Source organism: Vidua chalybeata, chromosome 5 (genome assembly GCF_026979565.1).
Source record: "Vidua chalybeata isolate OUT-0048 chromosome 5, bVidCha1 merged haplotype, whole genome shotgun sequence".
NCBI classification, from domain to species: domain Eukaryota; kingdom Metazoa; phylum Chordata; class Aves; order Passeriformes; family Viduidae; genus Vidua; species Vidua chalybeata.
Window position 1 is genome coordinate 33,831,621 of NC_071534.1, and position 27,850 is coordinate 33,859,470.

The 27,850-nt window shown below is 36.1% G+C and overlaps 1 protein-coding gene across 1 annotated transcript in view; it reads right to left on the minus strand.

The window, feature by feature from the left end:
* The window catches only part of OTOGL (otogelin like), a 92,817-nt gene that overhangs the window by 60,323 nt on the left and 4,644 nt on the right, over positions 1-27,850 (minus strand). The window contains exons 5-23 of the mRNA XM_053943544.1: positions 26,314-26,412; positions 25,520-25,674; positions 22,678-22,799; positions 21,280-21,485; positions 18,413-18,543; positions 17,692-17,798; positions 15,521-15,627; positions 14,692-14,817; positions 13,890-13,998; positions 13,606-13,652; positions 12,115-12,260; positions 10,462-10,585; positions 8,668-8,845; positions 7,800-7,924; positions 5,732-5,941; positions 4,727-4,892; positions 3,540-3,614; positions 2,953-3,005; positions 2,109-2,271 (exon numbers count right to left, since the gene is read on the minus strand). Coding sequence (XP_053799519.1) covers positions 2,109-2,271; positions 2,953-3,005; positions 3,540-3,614; positions 4,727-4,892; positions 5,732-5,941; positions 7,800-7,924; positions 8,668-8,845; positions 10,462-10,585; positions 12,115-12,260; positions 13,606-13,652; positions 13,890-13,998; positions 14,692-14,817; positions 15,521-15,627; positions 17,692-17,798; positions 18,413-18,543; positions 21,280-21,485; positions 22,678-22,799; positions 25,520-25,674; positions 26,314-26,412 — 2,449 coding nt within the window. The remainder of the gene's footprint in view (positions 1-2,108; positions 2,272-2,952; positions 3,006-3,539; positions 3,615-4,726; positions 4,893-5,731; positions 5,942-7,799; positions 7,925-8,667; positions 8,846-10,461; positions 10,586-12,114; positions 12,261-13,605; positions 13,653-13,889; positions 13,999-14,691; positions 14,818-15,520; positions 15,628-17,691; positions 17,799-18,412; positions 18,544-21,279; positions 21,486-22,677; positions 22,800-25,519; positions 25,675-26,313; positions 26,413-27,850) is intronic.

Here is a 27,850-nt window from a genome sequence, read left to right on the forward strand (position 1 = left end):
GGTGACTTTCAGTCTATCTTTGGGTATCTTTGAATTCACTGTCATTCTCAGCTCATTTCTTCATGAAAATTCGGGCTGTTACATTATTCAACATCTAAAATATATCAGAGACTTCCAGCGTTTCTAATTCTTTCTCACGTCTTCAACTACTGATTAAAAGAACAACAAACTGTTGTGCAAGAGCTTTAAAAACAGAAAATGTAAACAATTTTTACTTTAGGAAACCATTTTTTTTGCATACTGGAGTCCATCATTTCATGGTTTTCCAAAGGAAAGTGTTTCAATACCACGCACAAACTGCTCTACTTTACAAGCACCATAAATGCCCAGGGTGCTAGAATAAGGTGCCAGTCTCTAGGGGAATTCAGGATTCCACCCCAAAAGCTTAGGTCATTCAGTTAAACAATAGGTAGTAGTAGAAATAAGGTGGAAATGAAGAACCAAAGAGAAGAACGGCAACTTAAGAGAATTTTTAAAACTACGTTACAGTAAAATGTCTCACAACAAGTTTTTAATGATTTGTCCACTTAGATTTAACAGCAGGAGATACATGTTTAACATTTTCTTGCATAAAAAAGCGATCTTTTGAAACTAATTTTTAAGATAATACAGCTGGCCCCTTCCTAGTTAAAAGCCTTACTCGCTTTTTGGAACCATGAGGCTGAAAGTCATAGTTAAGTGTAATTTAACAATGAGGACATTACTAAATACACTAAGTGTTATACACTTACTTTTCAACCTCATAGCTAAAAGACTGTTTATTCTCTTATGTAATAAAAATAATTCATATATTTTACTCTATTATTTGACAGAAACTTAGGATTTTGCTTGTCTGTATTCCTGTTATATTTCAGAAAATAATCAAGTAATACTCAATTTAAAATAGTATGACTGTGAAAGCAAGGCTTTAGCTCTGTTTTTTGACTTTTGTTTTAGTTTCTTCAAATTTTCAAATGAACTTTGAAGTCAATAATACTAGTTTAATTTCATGCAAATACCACAGTGATGTTTCAGTTTGTTACCAGTTTATTACTTTTACAGATCCATGAACTTTTTGTGCTGAAAATAATTATTAGTGTTATAAAATAACACTAATAATTAGTGCTATTAATAATTAATAATTATTAGTGTTATAAAATAACATTAGTGTTATTCTCATAACACTAATAGTCCTGAAAGCTAAGTACTGTTGAGGCAGAGGTTTTAGAGGACTACAGAATACCAGGCAAGAACTAGTGAAATCTTAAATACCTATGCCTGAAATCTCTACCTTCACCAGTGCTTAGTCATCTATGAAAATCACAAGGTGCTGGAAGGGGAATGGTGACAGTCTTTATTTATACTCTGATCTGTGCACAACTGATACACTGTCAGGACACCACTGGCTACACAGACAGTGAAATAAAATGGAAACTTGAGAAAGAAAAACGAGCACTCCACCTGAGATGAGTAGCAATTACAGCCATTTGCACAGCATATTTGACTCCTCAATCTGCAAGTGCACACAGGAGGTGTCAGGGGAGGAAATGGAAACAAATTGAAGGAGTGGTGATTGATCCCGACACAAGTTACAGCAGACGTTTTTACATTTTATATTTGGATTTGACCTTTGCCAAGTTCAAAGACTGTTTCAAATCCAAAAACACGAGCTGATAAAATAAAAAAGGACAGAGAGAATGAAGAGAAATAGGGCAGAAACCAGTCCATACACCTGCCCTCCCTGCCGCGGGCTGGGCATCAACAACATAAGCCTGAGTAGAAATTTAGGTGAGACAAAGACTTGGGCAGCAGTAAGCAGGAGCACAAATGGTTTACATCAAAATATTTTGTCATGTTTGGTTTTATATTCAAATAAAATAAACTGTGAAAATGGTGGAAGTCATCTCCTGTCCAGATAGTCCCAAATACCAGCCAATTGGAATGGTAGTAAGCTGGATATCTGATGGCCTTTTAGCTGTTACTGTGCATCTGCGACAATTTAAAGAACAATAGTTTCAAAATTAGAAGTGTGATACCACTGGAATTTAAAAAGCAAAAAAAAATTGCAGATTTGAACTGTGGAAAATATGCATTTGGCTTGTGCTCCAGGTTGTTCCAACAAAGCTTACCCAGGGGGGCAAATGCAGCCACTTGCACAGGGTAGTGAGGGGACACAGGAGAAGTTCATGGCAAGGTTCGCACAAGAGATCCCACAATTCACACCTGATGCTGGTAACCCAGGAACAGGAGATCTGCAGTCATAGTAGATTTTTCCTTCAGGGCATATGTGAACTTCAAATGCAAAATGAAGGTTAAATAAGATCAACTGCTCTTTTACACTGAAGGTTTTCTATTTGTTTTTGTTGACAATCTATTTATGTGGATACAAAGGGAGGTTACATTACAGTTCATATGAGAATGCAATTGGAATAGCAGTCTATAATATAATCTATATTATAGACACATAAAATTAATATATGTTCTAATGTAAAAAACCAATAATATTAAGCATCTGGAGGTATGCGTCCTGGATCTCACACAGTCCATTCTTAATGATGGAGCCATTACACCTTAGGCAGAAAAAACCCTTAGAAGTGGCATCATTTTCAAGGTACTTCTAAATCCATTAGAAATGCATTAAAAATTTACTTTCTAGAAATCAAGATCTTAAAGCTTCCTAAACATGGACAGTGAGCCTAATTATAGCTATTCTCATGAGAACACATTGACCTAGATGTCACATGCAATTATTTATTTCTTTTAATTTCCCAAGTGACTGAGTAGTAGAATTTACGCTACAGAAAAAGAGAGGAAAACCCCCAAGACTATTTGTGCTCCTAACCTCCTATTTTAAATATTTTGTGATATAAAGTATCTCATCATTTAAATACATATGAGGAGAAAACCAAATTACTATTCAATATCAAATTCTTTATTTGTGCAACTTTCATATGGGATAAGACTGTAAATTACCTATGTTTTCTGTAGTGGCTTCAATACATTTCACTGTTCCATTCAAACATTGACTAGAAAAGAAAAGGAAAATCATGTTTATTCAAGGGAAAAATGTTTTGTAGCCACCATGCTAAAAAAGATTATACAATTCAATTCAACCTAATTTGAACAGAAATTAGGAGGAGAAAGAAGATTAAAATCCAAAAGCTTGAGTTATGCTCAATATTTTCTTGGTAGTTTCTAATTCCTGATCTGTAAAGAGGGCCTAAATTCATAGTTTATGTTCTATGTAATTTCCTAACTTCCACTGAAATAAAAAAAAGCTGAGCATGTCAACCTCTGTGAGAATGGAGGGCCAGGTGATTTAGGATGCAGGCAGTATAACACAAAACCTTATCCACCATAGCTTACAGAATGTTCCAGGTATTTTGTTAAAATAATCAGGTACATAATCCAATTTATACTAGGCTCTCTTTTACTAAGTGTGCAAAAAAAAAATCTTGATACAACAAACTTTAAATCTACATGAGGAAAATTCTCAAATCACTTAAAGATGTGTCCAAACTGTGATACAAGAAAGATAAAATTCTTGCACTCAAACCTACCAGGAGCCTGTTGGCGTAGGAAGGATTTCTCCAGGCTGGAGTGCTCTGCCTTTGTAATGACAATGACAGCCAGATCTGTTAAAAGAATATTCATGCATTTAGGTAGAAAAGCAATGAAATGGGATTTAAGGGTCCTCTATTTATCAAGCTGATATGATATGCAGGTCTCATCATAACATTAATTCATTAACTCGATCCTTATGTGCAATATTATTTGAAAGACAAAATCTTGATGATACTCAGACTGTATTGAAGTCAGTGGCAAAACTCATATCATCTTCAACAAAGCCAGGATTTTCCTCAATCTCTGTACTTTTTATTTGCTGTTTCCAATATTAAATATTAGAAACAGCAAATAAATTTTTATTTTAATTAATATTAAAAATTTATGTGCATTATTCTAATACAAAGGACTTTTTTCTTCTCAGTTATGGGAGTAGAATGAAAACATGCAGTTCCCATTCAAAGTATTGTTAAAATCATGAGGTAGAGCAATTATCATAGCAAAATCCATTAACTCTGTGATAAGAACCAGACAGGTTCGAAGTAGCAACAGAATTACCTAGAAACCAGGTAAAAATATGTGAATAAGTAGTTCATACTCTTGAATAGTCTAAAACTGTCTTTATCCCTATAGTATGAACTTTACTGATCTTTTCAAAATATATGTTGCAATGAACAGAAATAATTCTGTAACTACCCATGGTGGTAAGCTGTAAAATTTTGGGTATGCAACATATAAAAACTGTTTTCTCTCACTGACCATTTCCTCCCATTTAACTGAAGAGGTTTGCAATTTGAGACAGAAAAAAGCCACTTCTAGCCACTCTTCCAATACTATCCCTTACTTTTTGGATTGTTGCTTTGTAGATTCCTTCTCTCTTTTTTTTTCAAATGTTAAAACAAGTTTTTCACATGAAAATGCTATTCCATTAACTTAAAAAGTTTCACTACCCTTCTCTAAAGCAGTTTGACATATCTGCTCTAAAGTGAAGCAGATGTATGTACACACAGAAGCAGATGAGGCCTCACTATTGATTAGTAAGACAGAATATTAAATCCTCACATATTGTTTGTTATCTTCTAGGCAGTCTACATCTTGAGGGAAACAGCAGAAAAGCTACTTTAAATCTTGCTGGAAAGAGGAAAATGTGCCCATACATATATTCTATTTTTTTATTACTTACATTGATACACAAAAGTTGACCGACTCTTCAAAATACTTTCCATCAGGACAATTACATCCTTCTGCACAGTCATCAGCACAGATATTTACCATAGAAAGTGAAGCACAGGAATGTTTACAAAAAGAAGAGCACTGATGATAAAGCATACCACTGTGACACATCACAGCTGGAGGAGAGGGAGAAAGAACAGCATAGTCTTAAAATGTGAAAAATAGAAAACAAAATAGTGTATCTTGGAAGTTCAATAAAGTCAAAGCAAGGTGGTCTCTTGTTGCACTGGGCTTAGTTGAAAAGCATGAGAAAAATATGCTGTTTTACCAATTTCTTAAGTTAGAAATATTTAGATTGAGGTGCATTGAGGTGGGTTTTTGTTAAAATAATTCTTTGACTGGAATCATCTGTTTTGTAAACAGTAGCTTTCTTTTCTTTCTATATGTCAAAATGGGCATCTACCTAGTCATTCAGGCTTCCAAGAGGTGAAGAATGGTCTAGCTAAGGCTGACGCATTGCTTAGAACCAGAAATACAGCAGCTGGACTTCAATAACCCTTGTGGGTCCCTTCCAACTCATGATACTCCAAGATTCTGTGAAATGCTTTGTTTTAAATCATTACTGTATCCTACTTGTCCAATCACTGCCCACCCTGCCCTGCTCACCCAGGGAGCCCCTGGCAGCCCAGCTTGCCTTCCCTTAGGGAATGGCTCTACTCTGGCCACTCCCTGACTACTTTATCCTGATAGTGGCTTCCATATGACTTAGGGTTTCAAAGAAAGAATTCCATTTCTCTCTGTGACCAGTAGAAAGGGCAAACACTCCCTGTGAGGTAGCTCAGGGGCTCCAACTCAGATGCCAAATTTAACGGCTGTTACCATTCTCCCCTAGAACACCATTGCGCAAATTCTAGTTTCCAGGAAAAAGAAGCCAGCCCCTTTATTTTGTGGAGTGATTGAAATTTGTAGTTTTACACATTTCTAAAAGATGTTCCATTATGGAAATGTTACTCACCACAGTAAGAAACATGAGATCTGAAGTCAATGATGACGCCGTGCTTGCCACAGACATAAGCATAGTGCGCCAAAGCATTGCACAGGCAGCTGCTTCCACATTTGCACGCATCAAAGCGGCAGAGCTGGTAGTATAGCCCTGGACTGATGTAGGCATGGCAGGGAGCAAACATGTCTTGGTTGATGATATCACAGTGAGATGCATACCCAGCTAAGAGAAGGTGACATTGTTTTAGCCAGATCCATTTTAATATAACAGTTAGTCAAATGAATAGCATGGAATATTAAAATCAAACATAGCCAGGTGTGCAATAAACACTTGCATACCATACCTGTCTGTAAAATGCTACGGTTTAAAATTGATATTACAAGCAACTCCCTCAACAGTAAACTCCACTTAAGATAAAAACAACTGTACTAAAACAGTTATGCCTTCCTCTTATAGCACAGGAAATTTAAATGCCGAAATAATATATTTCAAAAGAATAGTTAAAGAGTCCCCAGAAGCTTGGAATATGGTTTTTCTACTTGACATTCATTTAGCTTTAACATCAACAATGGCCATGTACTTCCGGGCATGTGGTCTCAGGAAGTATGACAAAGCAGAGCTTGAGGGTATGCAAATCCCAAACTGGCCATACACCTTCTAGCAGCAACAAACCCTCCTCTGGCCCTCCGGCCACTGAAGCAGACTACCACCCCAAGTGGTGGAATAGTTAAGGAACTCTGTGATGTGGATTATATTTAAGCCATTTTTGCTGCTAAAAGAATGCACCTTCAACCTCCATGTTCATTTCCACATACGCACATTGACAGAAGAATTTCACATTTTTTGGACTCTCTCAGTAAACTAGATTCAAGGACTGAACTTAACTCAGTTGAAAATTAACCTGACAAAATAAGTAACCAAACAAACAATATTTTTCTTTTTTCTTTTTTTTTTTTTCTCTCGTTAATCAGGTCACTATCATCTCAGACCTGGAAAAGATGCCTGTGCTTGGTAGCATGATATGGATCACTTCACTCTCCACTGCTTTTTCACTGTGATTATTAGAGCATCATAGTGAAATTTGGGCTGGAAAGGACCCTCAGAAAGTCATGCAGTCCACTCTCCTACTCTAAGCAGCTCACATTTATGCCAAACTTCACCTTCACTGAGCTAGCACAGAACTGAGGGTGAGGCATGAAGGCTCTGAGCAGATCTGGCTGAGAGATCTGGCTGTCTTGAGAATATAGACAACAAGGAGGGTATAAAAACTCCTAGAATTCCCCACATTGTTAGAGATTTATTGTTATTCTAGCCTTGCTTCAACAGACTTTAAATATGGATAAATCCCACATCCCTAGTGAGATATGATGTCTGAAATATTAAAAATATTAGACTACATTTTGTCAGAATTGGCAACTACAGTCTACCCATTGTCTTCATTAATTGAAAAGAACAGCAATGCAAAAAGGAGACAGTGAAAGTTCAAGACAAACCATAGGCATGCCAACCAGCCAAAACTAAATCTTTACCCAGGAATTTAAACAAATTCAAGGCTCTCAGATTGTCTGCATCAGTTTTTGTCAGAGAACATAGATGGAGGATAAAGAAATTTTTAATGCAATAAGCATGGAGAAGCCAGAGACAGGACTTTTGATCTCAACACTGTCTCCTGTACTTTCTTTAACAAACATGTATCAATCTTTCCTCTCAACTGGCATAATTTACAGGACCATAGATAGCTAAAAATCTGCATGTATAGTAGACAGCAGAATTTTGTGCTTATAGCCAGTATACCCAGCACTAAATGACCAACTAGCTTTTATTTATCAAGTACTTACTTCATTTTGCATACTAAATGTATGGAAAAATGTTCTTTGCCTATGCAAAAAAAAAAAAAAAAAAAAAAAAAAAAAAAAAAAAAAAAAAAAAGGTTAAAAAGGAAAAGAAAAAAAAGTGCACATCGTGCACATCTAAACCTGAAGCTGAAATGCATGTATGTGCAACTTTTTCACAGAGAAAAGAAAAAACTGTCCCATAATATTAAGATACAGCTAAGTGCAGACTCCCATGTAAAACATACCATTTTGCTGATTCACGTTGCAGGGATCAACCACAGGGATATTGATAGGCATGGAGCAAGCTGAGGAAACCTTCCATGCATTGGCATGAAGTTGTGGGGTCCCTTCTATCATCCCTGCTGGAGATCTGAAAAGGAAAATATGAACACTGCAAGCATCCTGCTGACCTAAGGGTGTACATGGGTGAGGATGCAATTTCATTAAAAAGGCTTAGATGTATAGTCACATTGAATAGTCAACATGCCAAAAGAATTTCCATCTCTGAGGCATAAAAGAAGAGAGGGCATGTGAAACTTTTCCCTCAATATTTTATTCATGTTAAAATGTTCCCACACTCCAAGTCTGCTGTGCAGACAAGTTTTGTGACATTATAGCTTGAGGAACTTTGGAGGAAATAAGGTTAAAAAGTAAGGAAAGTGTGCCCTTCTAATTGAAATACTCCTGTGGTTCAGAATTACTTTTTTTTGACATTAAAACTTCATATAGGGAGGAAAATCAACTAGTAGTAAGTGTCAACCATGTGAGGATGATGTAAGTACTATCACCCACTCTTTTTCTCAGTGCTCATATATTTGCTCTGAAGATAAGGGAGCAACAGGAAAGGGAAAAGTACATTCAAATAATATCATGATCCAGTAACTTCTAAAAATATGGTAGCTTCTTATAATTACTTAGCAAAGTATCTTAGAATGCCTAAATTTTTGATTTTCATATTTATAAAAGTGACTGCCATTTTAATTAAGACACTTTATATTGGTTAGTTTAATAAAGTTTGAGCATGTTAATGAAATTAAATAATCAGATGGTTATGTTCAACAAAACTTTTCACTTGTTATTGAGCACAATATAAATGCACATCATGAAACTTACAGAAAATCATCTCTTAAATTTCCATTGTAAGTTCCACACAGTCCTAATGTTCTTCTCTTCCACCTGACATCAACTTGAACATAGATCCTCTCTCCATCTTTAGCAAACAGTATCTTCAAACCAAAACTAGTTTTCAGTTGAACAAAGAAAGAAGATATATTCTGAATTTCAATAGCCCCTGAACATAGCAAAAGAAGAAGAAAAACAAAGTCACTGAAACCCAACTTCCAGGTTGTACTGGTTTACCCATTAAACAAAAAAAAAATTTTGAAAACTTAGACATAAAATGAAAAACTATGCACAACCTCACCATCAGCCAAATATCCTCACCCATTCTCCATCTGAGCTTATTTTCAGTAACAACATGAGTCAGGAATTCCAGCTACTGTTGACATTTAAAAAACTCACACCTTCTGTACCTGCGAGTTGTTTAGAAACCATACTTGCACCTTTCTTTATTTTTTTTAGAAGAAGGCAATGCAACTGCAAGCCTCTGGCAATGAGAAGGCAAGACAAGAAACTCCTTGTTTCTTAGCCTCCAGTGATATTACAAGACTAACTAACAGATGTCTGTACAGCGTGTTGAATCTTTGGATAGCAGGTTCTCTCTTACAACTATTGACATGACATCAGTATAGTTCCTTCCTTGGACTGTATGTGAACTGAGCCCCTATCAGATTCCCAGCTTTCCTTCCCAGCAAATCCATTATGTGAGGAAATGGAAATTTCACAGTCACAGTTAGCATTCGTTTGCTACACATTGTTGGGCTACTTGCAGCTGAAGGCTTAAAGTAGATCTACCTTCATAAGCAGCCTCTACACATCCACACACACACAGACTCAGGTGCATAAACCAAGAGAGGAGGATAAAATCCTTAAAGATGTCCTTAGAGGATTAGACTTACTAGATACACACAATTATCAAGAATGTGACACCAAAATACTTTTCATAGATTATATTTGTTGCAGACTGTGGAAAGAGACAAGAAAGTGAGTAGGGACTAATTCAAAAGAAATAAAATTAGGTTATCAATCAAATTATGAAGCAGAACTGCCAACATAGAGCATAACTGAGCTATGAAGTTCATTGCCATAGGAAACTGAATGCCAAAAGCAGTACTGTGACTGGACAAATTCAATGAAGAAAAGACATAACTGCAATCACCAGCACAGGACTCCCAAAAATCTGTTTTGCTGAAGGCTGTGTAAGAACTTTAGTCTCACTTTACTCTTTTAGAAAGAGAGTAAAATTCCAGTAACTGGTCACTGTAAATTTCAAAATTTAGCAATATCATTTCTACCTTCAGTTCTTAATTTTATAACATGCTTTTAAGACTGGTTTATTTTACTATGCTTTCCAAAACCGTTAAGTAACCTGTCTGAAATCACAACATAAGTCAGCAGTAAAATCAATATAAATCCCATGGATTCTTTTGCATTCTATTTAGTCTAAAAAGCTTTAAACAAGCTAGACCTTAGCATCAAGGTCTCTTCACCTCCTTTCTTTTTCTTACCTCTCTTCCCCTAAACACAAACAAAATTAGTGGAATTTCTAGGTACTCTGTAAGATAAGAAATGCAAAGAAATGAAGCCATAATGAAGAACTGTTTTACAGATGATAAAAGTAAATTTCTATAATTGTTACTAATGTTCTAAGAAGTAAGTTATTGTATGCCTTTATAAGTTATGTTTGAAGAAATTCCTTTTTCATAGATTGATATTATTAAAAAGTTTTGGAGCATATAAGAGACAGAATGTGGACTCTGGTAATATTCTTCTTCATGTACTTCTTACCATTGAGGTTAAAAACTTGGTTAGGGACAGTTTGGATTTGACCATATCTTGTGAGAGTTACTTGTTTCCTCACATCATCTTCAAGAACCAGTGTTATAGACTCAATGCAGGCGTGGTCAAAGGCCTAAGTAGGAACAAGTTTCACCATCACAAAGAGGCAATGACATTAATATTACCATGGAAAACAGACCAAACAAATGGGGGCGGGGGGGGGGGAATAAAGCATATAGAAAGGAAATATCAGAACTGTCAACAGGTAAATCAGTTGTAAATTATCACTCAAAGCATTAAACAAGGCGCTCAAAATTGCATGTACAACATCGTAAAACATTGCTTATGCATAATCTTCATATGCTAGGAGAATGCATTTTAGCTATTACGGCAGTATTATAGCAAGTGGACAGAGGTCCCCAGGTACTGATACTGGGTTGAAAATTCCATATTTGCACGGCCATCTTGGGTACTGCTCAGTGATGGGTTAGCCATTGGTAAAGCAAGAGTCTGACCTGATCTAAATCAAGCTGCTGCAATCAGAGCACAAATGCAGCAATGCAGGAAAAAGAAACTTTGGCACACATAAAATATAGTGACAATCTCTGATTACAGACAAAAAGGACATAAATTGTCCAGTATGATATTACAATAATATATAAATATCTGACTATTGAAAAATTGTGACCTATAAACCATGTCACACGCATCGTTTTAGTGTGCAATTCTGTTACTAGAGGACACAATCCAGGCAGAATTTATGAACCTAAACGCAGGACAAAAGCCAACACAGAATTAGCTGAAACCAAGCATCTTATGCTCCCCAGGGACCCCTCTCTTTTCATCGAGAAACTTTTCAAGGTGCCTAGAGTTCTACAAAGGGTTATTACCAGTGGCAACCTTATTTTTCAGTGGCTACCTAACCAAACATTTCATGATTGAGACCACCTGAAATGCAGAAACAGCTGTCTCAACACCTGTGCAGGAGAAGGAGGTGCTTACAAGAAAGGCAGAGAGGCACCAGTTCATAATCAAGCTTTTGAAAGGGCATTGCTCCTTGCTGAGGTGTTCAGACAGTCCTGTCCTCAGCACATGGTCAGCTGTGAGTCACAGTCTTAAGGCTCCTTCTCCTGAGAGCCTAACAGCATCATTAAATCCACTCTCACAGGTAAGTACTCTTTATAAGCACCTTCATTCCTAAAGCCTGTTGTTGAATATCTGCCAGAATATTTTCAAACAGTCTCATAAATGGTTTTCTAAAAGGCATTGTTCCAATAAATTAAATATGTTGCAACATATCAAATTAAAGCTACCAAAAAAAAATTCTTGCCTAAATAGTGATGCATTAAACCTACAGTTCTGCCAAACACAGCTTTTCCAAAACCTGACATCTGTTGGTACCATAACTAAAGGTGTGTACACAACTTTAATATGCATAAATGAGTAACTCTTTAGACTTGATCCTCTAAAGTTGCAATAGCTTTTACAAAGGGCAGTATAACATGTAGCAACACAAATAATTACAAAAAAAAAGCTGTAAGATGGTTTCAGTTCATATTGTCTATTTAACATTACCTAGTAGTTTACAGTAGAACTTACAGAAGATTGTCTGAAATATGGATGGACCTGATTGTTTCAACATTTCAAAAAAATGTGGCTTACCTGTCCACAAGGTGCTTTTTGTAAAGTGATTGTGAATTTGTTTTTTCCAGTGCCTTTTACCAAAATGTACTGGCAAATCCCAAGAAAGGTAAAATGACGTCCATCAAATGTTGTGAAATGAGAGCTGCTTGTGATGGAGCACTCAGCTTGAGAGAAAGAGTATAAAGAATGTTCACTTACATAACAATGTATCATTATTCTGCAAATCATGTAAGAGAGGAAAATAATGAAACTTTCTCCTGATTTCTAAGTATGCAACCCAGGCTAACTTTAATTTAGCTAACAATAATGGCATTTAGAAACAAATTATGCTAGAAACATATATTTCCAGTATATATCATCTCATAAAGAACACATCCATGTGCAGCATCTTTTGGTTCTAACTAGGTCAAATGCCTATGACTAAAATACAAAAGACTTTTCTCTTTACTACAATTCAGAAGTATCCTAGAATCTTATTGTCAATTTTTTCCCATGACTCAGTATGAAAGAGGACAAGCCTCTTTCTCCATCCTTCCAGGTATTATGGAACTGCTTGTTAGCACAGGTATAAAGGGGATGCAGGTGTCATCAGGGCACACATTTTTGGGGTTTTTTCCAGTTCAAATCAGGAATGCACTGCTGAAGCAAGTCTCCAGTTTATCCCCACTTACCACACTTTCATTCACACCATGGAAGAGCATCAGAGCACACAAACTAGTTCCATTTTGGCTGCAGGAGATGCTCTGCTGGAGCACATCTAACCTGCTCCCACTACTAACAGCAACTCTGTCCCTAGTACCAGGCCAAAGTAGTCATAATGAACCCCCCACATGCACATACAACACACACACAAGACATAGAGAGTGCTTCTCAATAGGAATTGTTTTACATTACAGATCCACACTCTCAAGCCTTGCTTAGCAACTGTTAAGCCTTATTACCTCATTCAAAGAGGGTTCCTTAATTTGTAAAAAAAAATCTTTTACAAGCTTCATAATATAACTTTGTCTGAGGTAGAGAACTATGAAGGGAGTTTTACCACCTGCCTGCTGCATGTTCCTCTATGTAACTCATTACAGAGACATGCTATCTTTAGATTATTCAAACATGAACTGCTATGACAAGAAAGAAAATCCAGCCCACAGGATCAGAATGATGGTTTTCTTATTACTTACAATAAAGTTGCACCTGAAAGTGAGGAGATCCTTATACCTGGCCTAGGTACTGCACAGGCAGTAAAAATAATACTAAGCATAAACAAGAGATAGAAAACAACATGTGGACGTAGCACAGAGGTAGGACAAGCATGTGAGAAAAGGCAGGATGAGTATGATCAGGGAAATAACAGCTTCATTCCAGCTGGCCCACAGCTACTGTCAATATCCACCTGCTTAATCTTTCTTTCTAAACTGGCAGCCAAAAGCCTTGATCATATATGGTTTCTGTTGTCTTTAGAAAAATTTATAATTTTTGTTATGAAGTGAGAAAAGAGTAATGAAATACAAATACCTGGACAATCATGATCAGTGCAGTTCCAAATGCCACCAACACAAATACTAAAAAGGAAAATCACAAAACAGAGTAATAATGTTCTGATCGTTAGCAAAATAAGTAGATTTGAGTTAATTAATATGCCTTGAATTCACACAGAATACCCTGTATATTTTAATGATACACAGGCTTCAGACTGTAAAACATAATCAGTAACTATTATTTAAAATTTAAGTGTGACTAAGTTAAACTAACTATGGACAGTAGTCCTAGAGAGATGAAACACACAGGCTTTCACATACCAGTTGCTACATTCTTGTTCAATTTTTGAGCCTACAGGGAAAGCAGTTCCATGATAAACACAAGGACAATTCGACAAAGAGATACAAGTTCCATTTTCCATAATGAGACCTGTTGGGAAACAAGTTAATTAATGAGATACAAAAAAAATTAACAAACTGCTCTTTCCCCATGTGACTCAAACATTCCAATCTCCCAGGAGGTGATGTTATCAGTCTTAAATAAAGACCTGCAAAAACATTTGTCCAACGAGTGCAGAAAGCCCAGAGTTCAGCTCCTTAATAACAAGTTGTTACTCTGAATCGTTGCTTTATGAAAAATGTTTGCCTTAAGCATGTAAAACCGTACAGACTCAAAATTGAAAAGATTCTGAAATCTCACTATCTTTAGTCTGTCTAGAACTAGGATGGTTCCTAGTCCAGTCAATAATTTTTGTCCCATACAGGTTTCAGAAACTTTGGGTTCTTGTACAGATCATGACCCATTCTGTTTAAGCAAAAATTCTATAGATTTTTTAATAATTCAAATAAAGTAGACTAAATCTGTGCAATATCTTATTGTAGGAAGCACTAGTAACAGTTCCAGATTTTAACTGATATTGCATGCTGAGACACCTTCATATTTTAGATAAATGTTTATCACACAATAAAGGGCAGAATCACAGTGACAATAACATCTAGGGCAGAATTTATAATATTTATAATTTTCAGGCATTAACTTTAACCACAGTATATTTAGACATCATTATAGGTCTTGAATATTAGTTTTACACATATTTTTTGAAATAACATTGACAGTATTTACCATCTGGACAGTAACAGCCATCTAAACAGTGTAGATTGCTGCCAAGACAATCCTTTTCATATGTGCAAGTTGGTGGACAACAACTGATACAGTCACGGTGAACAAAGGTGTCTTCACACTTCTCAGCTAAAAAAAAAAAAAAAACATGGTATACTGAACATTAGTGCAATTTCTCTTTCCATGCTAGAAAATCCATTTTTGACAAATAAACATTCTCCAGCTCTTCTAGTATAGATAGGTAATCAGATTAAGTAAAGTGGATGTTTGGAAGAGTCTTAACTGATGAACTATGGTGAAGCTCTTGTCCACGTTTAAGTCTTTCTTTAGCAAATCCTTATAGCATCCCTCTCATAAGCTATATCATCTGTGACATTCTGTGAATGTGCTCATATCTCAGCCAGTTCTAAGCCCTGTGCATGAGAATGAGCTGCAATTGATGGGTGGTAGTGATAACAAGAAGGAGCTGGATTAACTACATTAATTCTGTTCTAGGGCCAGTAGAGGCTGAGAGGTCTTCTGGGATAAAGAGCAACAGCAAATCTCCACAGATGTTTGCTCTTTGTCCTAGAATATGATTAGCACACATAATGTTTCAATAAATCCACAGAAACATGAAATTTGTATGGATCTAAATCATAGCACAATGGAATTAAAACATTCCTCAAGCAAGTCTTTGACTTCATTGTTTGTCAGCAAGAGTGAAACTGGCTGATCAGCTTGAGTATCAGGTTTGAGTTCTACAAGGAAAAATGTTGTCAAGATGGAATATTCGAACTGAATACATGGATATCTCAAAGGTCATGTAGTATGCTTTATTGAAGAGTCTTACTACAGGCTGGAAAGTCATCCCTCCAGTCCCGCACCGGGGACCCAGCGTGAGAACATGCTCTAGCGTACTCTGTCACTGCCCTGCAGTATGTTTCATCATCATCCACTCTGAAATGATAAAATAAGAGAATAATCAAGGAATACAAATCCCATCTAAAAATTTCTGCCATGTGACACAGCACAGGATATTTCATGCATAGTTGACACCTCTGTCATAAAGGCACACAGGGAAAATATAAAAAGGAATGAGCTATACTGAATATACTTATTGTGGTTTTATCATTTGATCTCACAAAGAGTTATTTCATTTTAATGTTACAACAATGAATAAAACCACTAATCTATTATTTTTAAAAAGACCTGCTTGAAGTGAAAGAGAAACAGGACCTTTTCTTAAAGACAATGGACAACTCAACAGCCTCAAGATCCCCATCTCAGAACACTATTAGTGGACTCCTGACCTTGTGCTGATGTTCTCAGAGTCAGAAGTATTATCCACTGATTTACAGCACAGCCTTGGACAAAGACAAGATTTCTGCCTTAGTCTATACAGAAGAAGCTGTACAGTGCATTTTTACTGGAATCAAGTAAAAAGACATTCATTAATATTTAGGCAAGTTCAAATTTTATTCAGATGTAAGCCACATATGGTGAAATACCACCAAACTTTTGTTACTGTGAAAGTCTAACAACTCACATTTGCTGTGGAAGATTTGATGCCAAAATAAACTAGTCATAACATGACATTGATATTATAAGCATGTTTATGACAGATCAACTGAGTTTGCCTCTTAGCAGAGAGAACTACGCTTCCAAAATTAATAATCTTAAGAATACGTTGTATTGTGTTTATATTCTGCTTTCAACACATCTATTATCAAATCAAACACCACTACACTCTTTGTTACAGTGATCAGAGTCTCTCCAACTCTCCTTATCTAATCCAATTAAATGGGTTTTAATAGAATGAATGCTTGGACTATACTATGGCCACACAAAAAACCTTCATAAACTGACACTAAGCCACAAGAAGAGAGGTCTCTTTTATAAACAAAATAAGCCTAAATTAATGAATTTCTGAGACCTAGAAACTTCAAGGTTTTTAGCAGTCACAAAATTCACATAAACACACATCAGATTGTTCACAAAAAATCCAACCCTCCTTAACACCACAGCACTGATTCAACATCCTACTTGAAAAAAATGGCTTTCATTATTCTTCCAAAGTCACAGTAAATTCCTGAGTTACACAGAGACCATACACAGGCAACTCATCTCTTTTCTGAGCAACTGAGTGTTTGCCTACAAACAGAAATTCTTCTACCTTGACTCTGTGATAAATCAGAAAACTAAACATTCATCAGAAGTGGAACTAACAAGTTGTAATGGATTATATTGAGGGATCCTTATGTTTAGTCTTGTGATCCTTTCTGTGTGCATTTGATTAAACTGGTGATACTCTGAGAATTATATACTCTGGAAAAAATCCTCCTATTTCTGACTATTGCTTCTTCATTTGAAAACTTTACTAAAAAGAAAGTGGTACATTGCCCAATTATCTCTTCAATTACTGGAGTACAATTTTAACTTGAATGACTAGAATTAATCAGGATACCAGGTTGCCTACAATGCCAGCAGCTGGGGGGGGTGTGACTCCCATCAAAGCAAATTAGTTGAATTTCTTTTGGCAGCTCTGAATTTAAGTAAATGGCACCATTTTGTAAAAATTCTACTAATTTGAATGATAGTGGTTACTCATAAAAAACCAGTCCAGCTGTGTCTGACAAATGGCCCAGCTCTCCAGTATTGTTGAAATTTCTTCCTAGTATCATCTCCACATAGTTCTGTTTCTGGGCCTCCAGATAAAAGTTTCATGGGATTTTTGTGATTAGCAACTCATCTTTTGTCATGAGTGATTCTTCATGAATTTACCTTACACTTACTTGTCTAGTGTTTCCCTGAATCTATGTAAGCCCTTAGCAATCAAAATATCCCCTTGTCAGGCTGATTCCTTTGTTCCCACACAAATCACCCCCTGAGAAACCCCATTTCTTTCATTTTGAGCTTGGTTCTTCCCAACTTCCCTCAATGTTCTTTCATTCTGATCCCACACAAAAGACTGAGCATTCATTTCATGTGTCAAGATTAAATACACAAGAATTCAGTACTTACCTGCAAAGATCATTCATACAGCTTGAAATATAAGAATACGGATCTATACTTTCATGACAGCTGAGAAAAGGAAACTGTAGGAATATTTGGCACTTGAAGAATATGTCCTGTGCATTAAGGAGAATCAGTAAATGGAAGTTAGCCAGTACTCTCTGAACAGGCATCATTCTCTTTAGCGTTGTTTCCCTAGTCTAAAATCCTTTATATCCCCATTAAAATTTGAGCATGGTACTGTCTCAATTAGCTATTATATCTCTTTCATTATTCCTAAAATTTTTCCTCTGTGCCTAGGCCTGCTTGACTGCATGCTGGTCCTAAACCACCTGGGATGAAAAAGTGTGAAATGACAAAGAGAAGCATTTTGTGTCAATACAGTAGCTGACCTGCAACTATTTCTGCAGTTATTTCACAATCACTAAAATAATGAGGTGCAAGATGCCAGAACTGGAAACTGAACCCAAGTTTAATGCTGTAATGAAGAGCTCTGCCAGCAGACTGGTGACACTTGGCACATCCAATCTGAGCCTTTGTACTTTTAAGCTAAACATATGAAGAACTTCAGGCACTCCCTAGCAACAGTCCTGATCCAAATCTTTCCCAAAGCCTCAACATTGTGAATGTTGTTAGATTCTTCTACCATCAGTAGGCAGGAAAGATTAAGAAAATACATGTATATATATGCATGTATCTATGTACATACAAAAAAATATTATTTATTTACCTCAGTGGATTCTGCATTGGCTGAGCAAGGACTGGAAAAATCTGAGGGAGTAGGGACACAAGCTATATCATCTGAGGCTTGCACAGCCCAGCTATTTGCAAATTCAGCAATGTCTTCTGTATATTCACCCACTGCATAAAAACATTAGGAGACCAGCAATAAAGAAATTGTCAACACAAACACATAAGACAGCTTTGAAAATTTTAGTAATTTTTCAATGTGTTCATTACCACAATTACCGATGATTTCCAAGTACAAGTCAGAAAGAAAAGTAATATCTTTCTTTTTTTTTATTTCGGGTTGAATTTTATACTACATTTAAATAAAAATATTGAAAAAAACACATGCCAAGGTGTTGGCTTGGGTTATTTTAAGTGCAATCACTGATAATTTCATAACAAATATACAAATAATGACAAGTGTAAGGCATTGAATACTTAAGAAAAATACATTTCTTTGAAGCAATTTAAGTCTTTCATCATGTTTCACAAAGGTCAGTTAGTGCTATTATCTCCCTCCTTTTCCCTTATTGCAGAAAATCCCTACAACACACACACACAAGATGCCCAGCTCTCCTCACAGCATGAGCACAGAAGAATTAATGAACAAGATTCATAACTGGAAGTCATGACAACAGGCTTAGATACACGAACATACAAGAAGTTTGGCAGTAAAAAAAACAGACACAAAATTCCCGTATACTTGCAGCAAGAACTAAATATTGCATTTTCTCTACATTCTTAATTAGGTTAAAAAGGGTATATTGCCTCCACTTTGAAGAACCTGGCAGTAATTGTCTGTGCTATTGTTATCTAGATCCACGCATCACTAGGAGACTAGATATTGAAATTAAATTAGCTTGAGGGTTTTTGTTTCACAGAGCTGCACTGTAGAAGACTTAATCTAACTTCTAGCACAAGAGGTACAAAGTTGGACACTGCAATGTGGAAAGCCACAAAGCACACTAATGAGATATATATACTTGGATTTCCACAAATAAATGACTATAAGATCCTAACCATGAGTTTGTTTTACTTGAGAGTGAGGGAATATTTCTTCCTCTCTGACAGAGTAGTTCTTTATGCAGAAAACCCTTCCCAACCATAAAAGGCTGGGGCTTAATCTAGAGGTGAACCTGTTGATATAACTCTGCTTTTACAAAAACATTAAAAATACTTCATGTACATTTTGACATGGCTTGAAAAAAACTTCTAAGTCTTTAAAAAAATGCCACAAAATAAAATCATTATCCTCGAAACAATTCTATATACACAGATACATTCTTGAATATTAAATCAATATAAAGATGGCATTAAAGGTGAAGATAGGGAAATAGAAAACAGGTTTGTTTTCAAACTGTACTTTGAAATGGCATATTATATGCCTCTCAGCAGCTTATTTATTTAAGCATTACAAGTGATGAGCATTTGGACTCTGGTAGACTCAGGATAGATGTAAGAGCTACCTTTACACTACTCAGGGAAGTATTTTAGCTGGGAGAGAGAAATCATTACATCATCTTATCAAATGATTGATAAGGTTTAGAAATTCTCAGAAAAATGTTGCAGCTTGGAAGAGATCTGAATTAGCAATCTATTCTTGTGAAGATCTCAGAATTTCATGCTTTGTATTTGCAGAGTCAAGGTACCATGTTATACAACTGGTTCAAGATTAAAGTAATTCATTTGGCTCTCAGTTGTACACTGTAATAATGCTATCATTTCTGATAAAGAAAAATGCTTGATGAAATGATTATGGTGAAAAAATTTTGTTCTGAAAATGAAGACAAACATGAGCTGGAAATCTTTTATAATAGATAATACATCTAAAGATACTGAAATTACTGAATTTTAGAGACCATGTGAATTCATTATTTCCTCCAAATATTATTTTTCTCTATTATTACACGTCAGCAGACTAATAACTATGGTTATTAGTGTTATATGGTTATACTGTACTCTGGTGTGCAGAAGTTACTGCACAGAACTTACTGCTCTCTTGGCAGAAAAGGTATGAAAAATGTATACTTGAGCAGATTTTTAAGAAATCTGCAAAGATACATACAATGAGCATTCCTTCCCTAAGTTTAAAAACTCCACTACCAACCATAAAAAAGGGGGGAAAAGTTACTGTGGGATACCTTTTGTGACTTAAGAACGTGCAGAGCCATGGGACTTGATTCTCTCAGCAGTTAATGGCAACAGTAAGATAATCTTATTTTGTTTGTATAAGAGAGTGAGAAAAATCCTCATATTTTCAAGCTTGCTCTTGCTCTTTTTTTTTTTCCACATTAGTTTCAAGTAGGACAAAAGTCGCCATGGAGTATTCCCTACCTAGGCTAGAGAATACAAGTTTAAAAACTCATCTCTGCCTCAGACACAGCACAAAGCAGCTCCTCATTCTAGAGGGTAATCAGAGGTCCATAGTCCACCATACCAACAAGGAGATACAAGGAACTCCCAGGAAACAGCTTGGAAATTTACTTATTTCAACTAGGATTTTTATGATGCTGCTATAAAAGAATGACTCGACATGGTGCTCCTCCCTCCATCTTTAAACACAGAGAAAAACATAAACATTTGTTTATGTATTCATTGTTTGAAGGCATTTTCATCAGCTAGGATAAACATACCCCAAGTGTTTTGCTGAGCAAGAGGTTTAAATGCACATATAAATACTTTCTTGAACTAGGACCTTTTCCCTTTGCATCTTTAATGATGAGGAGAAGTAAAAGTAGAGCAGATACACTATTTTACTGAAATAATTGAAACAGGACTGCCTTTTTACAGCATTATATTTATATAGCATTTTATTTAAAGTGAACATGGAAATTGTTCACACAAAGTAAGGGTAAGCTATTTACTTACTATTTTGAAGTATCAGGTCATCATATTTATTGCCATTAAAATTTCCACAAAGGCCACAAGGCTTTCCCTTATGATCTTCTGTCAGCTTAATATAAATACCAGAGTTTCCATCCCAAGCAAGAGAAAAACCAAAGGTAGTCTTCACCAGAATATAGTCAGCCAGTCTCTCAATGAAAGCATTTCCAACTGTCTGAGGCAATATTAACCTGGAGAAATATAGTCTACATCAAAGATCTCAGATGAGGTTAATGCTAGAAAAATACCACATAAAACATCCCCTTTTAACTCAACAAACACTTGTTATTGAGTGTACACAGTCACTTCATTAAATTCTTCATCATGTTTTTACTATCTCATGTTTACTTCTCTATATCAACCATCAAGAATGAGTGCTTTCTGCTGTAATACACCTATCAGTTGTACCAATTATACGCTTGAAAGAATAATGCATCTTTGCTTTCAAAGCCTGGCATACCACATTGAGGAATACTTGAGTACACAAGCATGCTGCATTGGGCAAGGAGACCACCAGCAGCCCTCTGGGCACTGGGTCATCACTGGGTTAGACATCAGCAAAAGGAGGAACTTGCAGTACAGAAAACACCACTGACAAAAAAAGTTGGAACTCTTCCTCCTTTGGTGAAAGACCACTGGGCAATAATAGACACAGATCTAATCCTAGTCTTGCAAAGTTGCTTCTGTCGGGTTGAACAGTATCACTGTAGCTACCATTCTCAGATACTAAAGGCATTATAAAGGGGATGGCAAAAGCACCTCAACAACTTTCTTAAAATTTCCGTTCTTTATCAACCAGTAAAATATACTTATGATAGCCTTAGGCACATCTTTTTACTTACAAAAAAAAAAAGGTAAATTTGGAGGTTTGATGTATCACAAAGATATTTTGTGGAATTTTTGCCCCAAAGGGGCAAATTTCTGGGGCAAATTTTTGCCCCAAAAGGGTCTTGCCTTCTTTAGATCTTTGTTTTAAACAGTTCAGACTCATCTAGAAGATCATGTCTTATATTAGCTATAGCTACCAAGAATAAATAATGATGGCCTTGTTCAAAATGCTATCAGTATGCACCAGGGATTAGCTGGGACCGCCTGACACAGACTTTGTCTGTAAAAAGAAGGAATGAATAATTGTTAGGCTACAGCTGAGAAGTTGAATACAGTAAATGCAGGGAGTGCATTCTATCCTCACTTGTGTATTACGTCAGTACTTGTCACAGCTGCTTACACTAGAGCACTATCAACCCCAATACAGAACAGCAAGGGATCAATAAAGATACAGATCAATTTCTTTTATCTGGATTGTGCAAGAATCATCAGTTTCCTGAACTCCGCATTATTTTTTTGCAATAAAGTGTTAAAACTCACCATTAGAACACTTACCTGATTCCATTTTTTCTTACTTCATGTCCTGAAATCATTATTTCTTCTTGGTTTGAAAAAAATAAGCTGATAGACCTATGACAAGTATATACTGAACCATAACAATAAGGACTGTTATGAACCTTTGAGGGAAAAAAATAGACACTCAATAAGAATAAATTCTTGTCCTCAATAATTTTGCACCCTTTTTATTAAATTCATATACGATGTTTTACATTTTTATGCTCTAGTTACTGAAATAGCTTTAAAAATAAATACCTATAGTATTGCAAAGTCACAATTACAAAGATATGCAAAACTCAAAGTTCACACTACACAATACTACTGAGAAATACAGCAACTGTTTAACAGTGCATAGCATGACAGGTCAGTGGTCTAAATACTGGATAAAGGAGTCAGGTATTTTACACTGACAAACTTCAGAGACACTGTAGTAAGCTAGCTTATAGAGGCCAAAGTAGGAGCTTGTTACTTGCACTGAAGAAACACCCTTACTTCTCTGTTTCTAGGGATCTGATCTATAAAACAGGATTACAAACCATACAGAATCTTAGTGTAACAGCAGCACTCTCCCTGCCAGCTGAGACTGGTACTAGCTGAACTACAGCATGCCCTCCTGAACCACTCAGGATTTCTTGAGATTTCGAAGTTCTTCCACAGATTATGGCAGGCATCTAAGTTACATGGATCTATTAAAATCTGATTTGCACTGTCTTTCCAGCCCTGCTAATGGAGATAGGTAGACTTTCCTGAAGTGTGCTTCTCTCCATTATACATATGAACCAGGGCATTGTCTTAGTCACATATCAACTTATCTTGCTCGAATACAGTACTCTCAGGACTTGAAAACTGTGGTTTTGTGCTTGAGCAAAACTTACAGTTTTCATTAATCTCAGGGGGAATGAGCCACCCAAACCTGTAGGATGTCCAAATGTGCTTCAAAAGTCCATGAGCTTATTTTCAACACCACTGAAGAGAGAGGGGAATGTGTTTTGAATCTTAGATGCCTATCATTACCCAGATTAAAATATAGACAGAGTTTAGATAGCTCAAATATGACTCGGTATATCATCATTGTCTGAGAAGGATGGGAATTTCATTACCAGTTTACTTGACAGTACTATTAAGCTAAATAAACTTGTAATTGGGAACATTTTACCAACAGAGTGATGGAGGGTGTAAATGTAACTGTCTTGAAGAAAATATCTGTGACTAAACACATTCAGTGCTCATGAACACATGAATTAGTCTTCCTTGACTGACACTAAATCTGAAAGTAAAAACCAGTACTGTTTCTTTGGGCGAAATAAACTAGGTCAGGAAAAGCATTAGGAGCTTTTACATGTATAAAGATAATCATAATTAAAGACAACATAAAAGTTATTAGTCCTGGCAAATGGCTTCTACCATCCCATGACAGAACCCATCCCAAGACAGAAACACAATAAAGGAAAATCAAAATAATTCTTATGTTTTCTTCTCCTCTTGAGGGGTGGATTATTAAAGCCAGAAGGATTATAATGTTAGGATTTGGCAAGGTTTTTGTCTCTCCATTGCCCAGTCTGTCTACAATCTCACATTACTTATGACTTTGCTGAGTAAACATTTTCAGTTTTCAGTAAGACATGACATTTGTTCTAACAATTGAATAGAACCTTCTCCATTTCCAGAGCCACTGGAATCCACTGGCAAAATGATTCCAGATTTTAATATAATCTTGGACTTTGCTACAGCACTTTCTGAAAACCTTTAAGAGGTCACAGCTGCATATAGAATCCAAATAATTAAAATGAAATTGTGAAAGGCAGGTGTAACAGCATCTCTCTGTAACTTGAGTAGGTAGAAACAGCAGTTTTAATGGTAGATTTGTCTTTACTAAGTGCTGTTATCTGAGGGAAGAAGAGGTCATCTGTTTATAAATGAAAAACAGTCCTCAGAGCAGCAATCAGCATCTAGATCTGCCCTCATACCACTGTACGCACACAGGCTCAAAATGAGGACTCCTCTTGTCACTTCTTCCCTGCCCAATCAACACCAAATCCCAACCATTGTGAATAAGATAATAGAATGATCTTGTATCATCTCCCCACAGTAACCACCAGCCTGACAAATAGGGCATCCCTCTTCAAAGAGGGTATAGGTTTGAATCTCCCTGATCCACAGTCATTAACCATGGATACTCAGCAATTTGAAGAAATTACTAAAAAGAGTGCCTTCCATACATACATCAAGTTGAAAGCTTTTGAGCAGTTAATCTCTGCATGACATAGAGGTAATCTAGAATTAGAATGCAAATCCCTAGAGGGGATGGGGAGCAAATCCCATTGGCCAAGGAAACAGATCCTCATAGCATGCCAATAGCTGTGAATTAGGACCTTGCACATTTGTGCTCCTCGCTATTAGGCAATAGCTGCTTGCACTTACTCAGCAACTCAACAGCCTGATAGCTGAAGTTTATTAAAGTTTCTGGGGTCTTGTTTAAGAATCCAGTTTTGTTCCCAGAAGGGAGAGAGCAGATATCCTATTAAGGATCAGAGGATAAAGAAATGCTATTTTTAATATACTGACTTTTTTGATCATAATTTCATTAGTATTTTTAGTTACTGCACGTAGGTTTAGGCTTTTCCACATGTTTTCCACATTTCCACAGTTTTATATTTAATAAAACTGTGGAAATAAAAATTATATTTATAAGTAATTAATGCCCTGTTTGGTACATTTATTGTCTTTCTACTTATTTTACTTACTTATTATCTACTTACTATACTTACTTACTTATTTACTTTTATGTTTACTTACATACTTATTTCTAGAGTATGTTTACATACTTACACATACTTACCCAAACAGTGTACTGAGGTTCCAGAGTACTGCAGTCTTTTGTAAATATATAGGAGCAATTCCCTGGGAAGTAGTAGTAGATGCCATCAAATGTTTCAAAATTATACTGTCCCCATGATTTGCAAATCCCATCTCGGTCCTTACCAGTGTTAGGTACTGGAGAGAACACATTGAGTTTACAAGAAGCATGGTCATCAAAAATTAGCAAGTACAAAAGATAAACTTAAACCTTCAGCTTTACATAAAGTCAGCACTCTTTTTTAGTCTTAAGTCTGCAGTTTTAGTCATGTGCAATCATCGTTAAGTTTTTTTTATTTGCTTCAGTTGAGACATTTTAATTACAAGTAGAGGTAAGGGATTTTGATATTCTGCACATCCTGGAAGACAATTCTTGTTGATCCCTACACACAGCAGATTCCAGAAACTAGTGTATTTAAATAGTAGGTAATTTAATTTGCAAAAAGCCACTGCTTGTTAAAAGAAATGCAGTGGTTCTTGGTTTTTCATCTAACTTTAAAGAAAAAAAAGCTGTCTGGCTACTGGTATACTAAACTGTGGTCTATCTGTTACAGTATCTATGTATCATTACAGCCCAAGTGCTAAAATGTAGGCATTTCTGATATTGCTTTCTGTACGTCCCTAATGCATATAATTTTAATCATCCTAACTACTGGCGAAATTAGAGTCCTGTTACAGAAGAATCATAAATATGCTGGTATCAGTATTTTTTTCAAAATCTGTTTCCTAAATCTCCCTGAAAGCTGACACTAAATTATTTTGGCCCAAAAAACTTACCAATTTGGCACCTGCTTCCTTGAGCCTGAAATAACTGACAGTCACAGTCACCTGCCTCTGTGCAGGCTGCTCCATTAAGGCACTCCTGAGGACATGAACCTGCAAGGAAGCATTCCAGCCTTTTAGTAGATACAGTATCTTGCAAAGAGGTTGAGAGATCCCAGTTAAATCTTCTTATTGTTAAATCATGAGCTGCTATATTAGCTGAGAAAATTAATCAACAACTATCTCAATTTTTTAACATATGCTTAATTTAATCCTTTGTGTTCCTTAGTTAAAAGAGAAGCAAGTTTCTCATTTGGTTTGAGACTTATAAACTAACAAAGGAGCAAAAGGTCAACCTCCTCCAAGCAAACAAAAGGTCAAGTTCCCATGTAAAGAAATCAAATCCCAGTCCTGCTGATCTCAAAATATACAGGGCACAGATCATTCTAATTCACTAAATTCAGCATAATTTATACATATATTCAGCTTCTTCCTCCTAAACATTACTGCAAAGGGTACATTCAGTTTATGAACAGACCAGAATATATATTTTAGAGTCAAAACCAGTCCTAAACAACCTTCCTCACATTCTAAAAAAAAGTCAGCTAAAAGGTTATTTCTGCTTCAGAGGTGACTGGAGTCAGAGACTTTAGATTCCATGGGAATGGCTTGTTTTATGTTAAATTAGTAATTTTTTCCAAAAGCATTAAACAGTTTTATAGTCTGTTTGGTCTGAGGTCTATGACCTCCTTGTCATTTACTGATCATTCATTGAAGTGGGTCTAAATCATCATTCCCCAAAAGTGGAGAAGAAAGCTAGTCCCAAAGCAAAACTTCACTAGTTTTTGCAGATAGTTACTTGCCTTCTTGGAGTAGGATTAAAACAGCAGCAACAAAAGCTTCCACTGTTGCTGATGGAGATTAAAAAAGCATCACACAATGCAGCAAGTAAATAGAATAAACAGGCCTTTCCACTCTCAGTGAGGCACAGCAAAGCTGCTAGCAACATTAAATGGGAAAAAACCTGGGACCTTTACAGTAAAGGGGACACAGAAGCTACCAGTGGTTAGGAATATCATCTGTCATTGTGAAAATTCCTTTCCATGCTTAGCTTTGAATTTTTTCCATTTAAGAACTGCTTTCCAAATATACATAGATACTCTGAAAATACCAACAAAGCAAAAACTATTGTTTCTATAACAGCACTAATGGGAAAATCTTTTGCTGTTTTTAGAATTTTGAGCTCTAAAATTGCATATATTCATTTACATAGAAAAATGCAAAAGAAGGCACCTGCCTAGGCATTTTCCAAGAAGGATACCAACATTCCAATCAAAGTTGTACAGTGAACTTTCCTGTAAAACAATTTTGGAAACTTGAGCTTGCTTTACATATTTGTCCAATGCTTAAATCCTTACAGAAGCAGCTTCATGCTGCTCAGGCAATGGCCTGAGTACTCCTTTCCCTTTGCACAACCAGTTATAAGCCTCTCTGATACAGCTACATCCTCTGACAAGGCCAGAAAAAAAGTGGCAGAAATTAAAAATTGTAA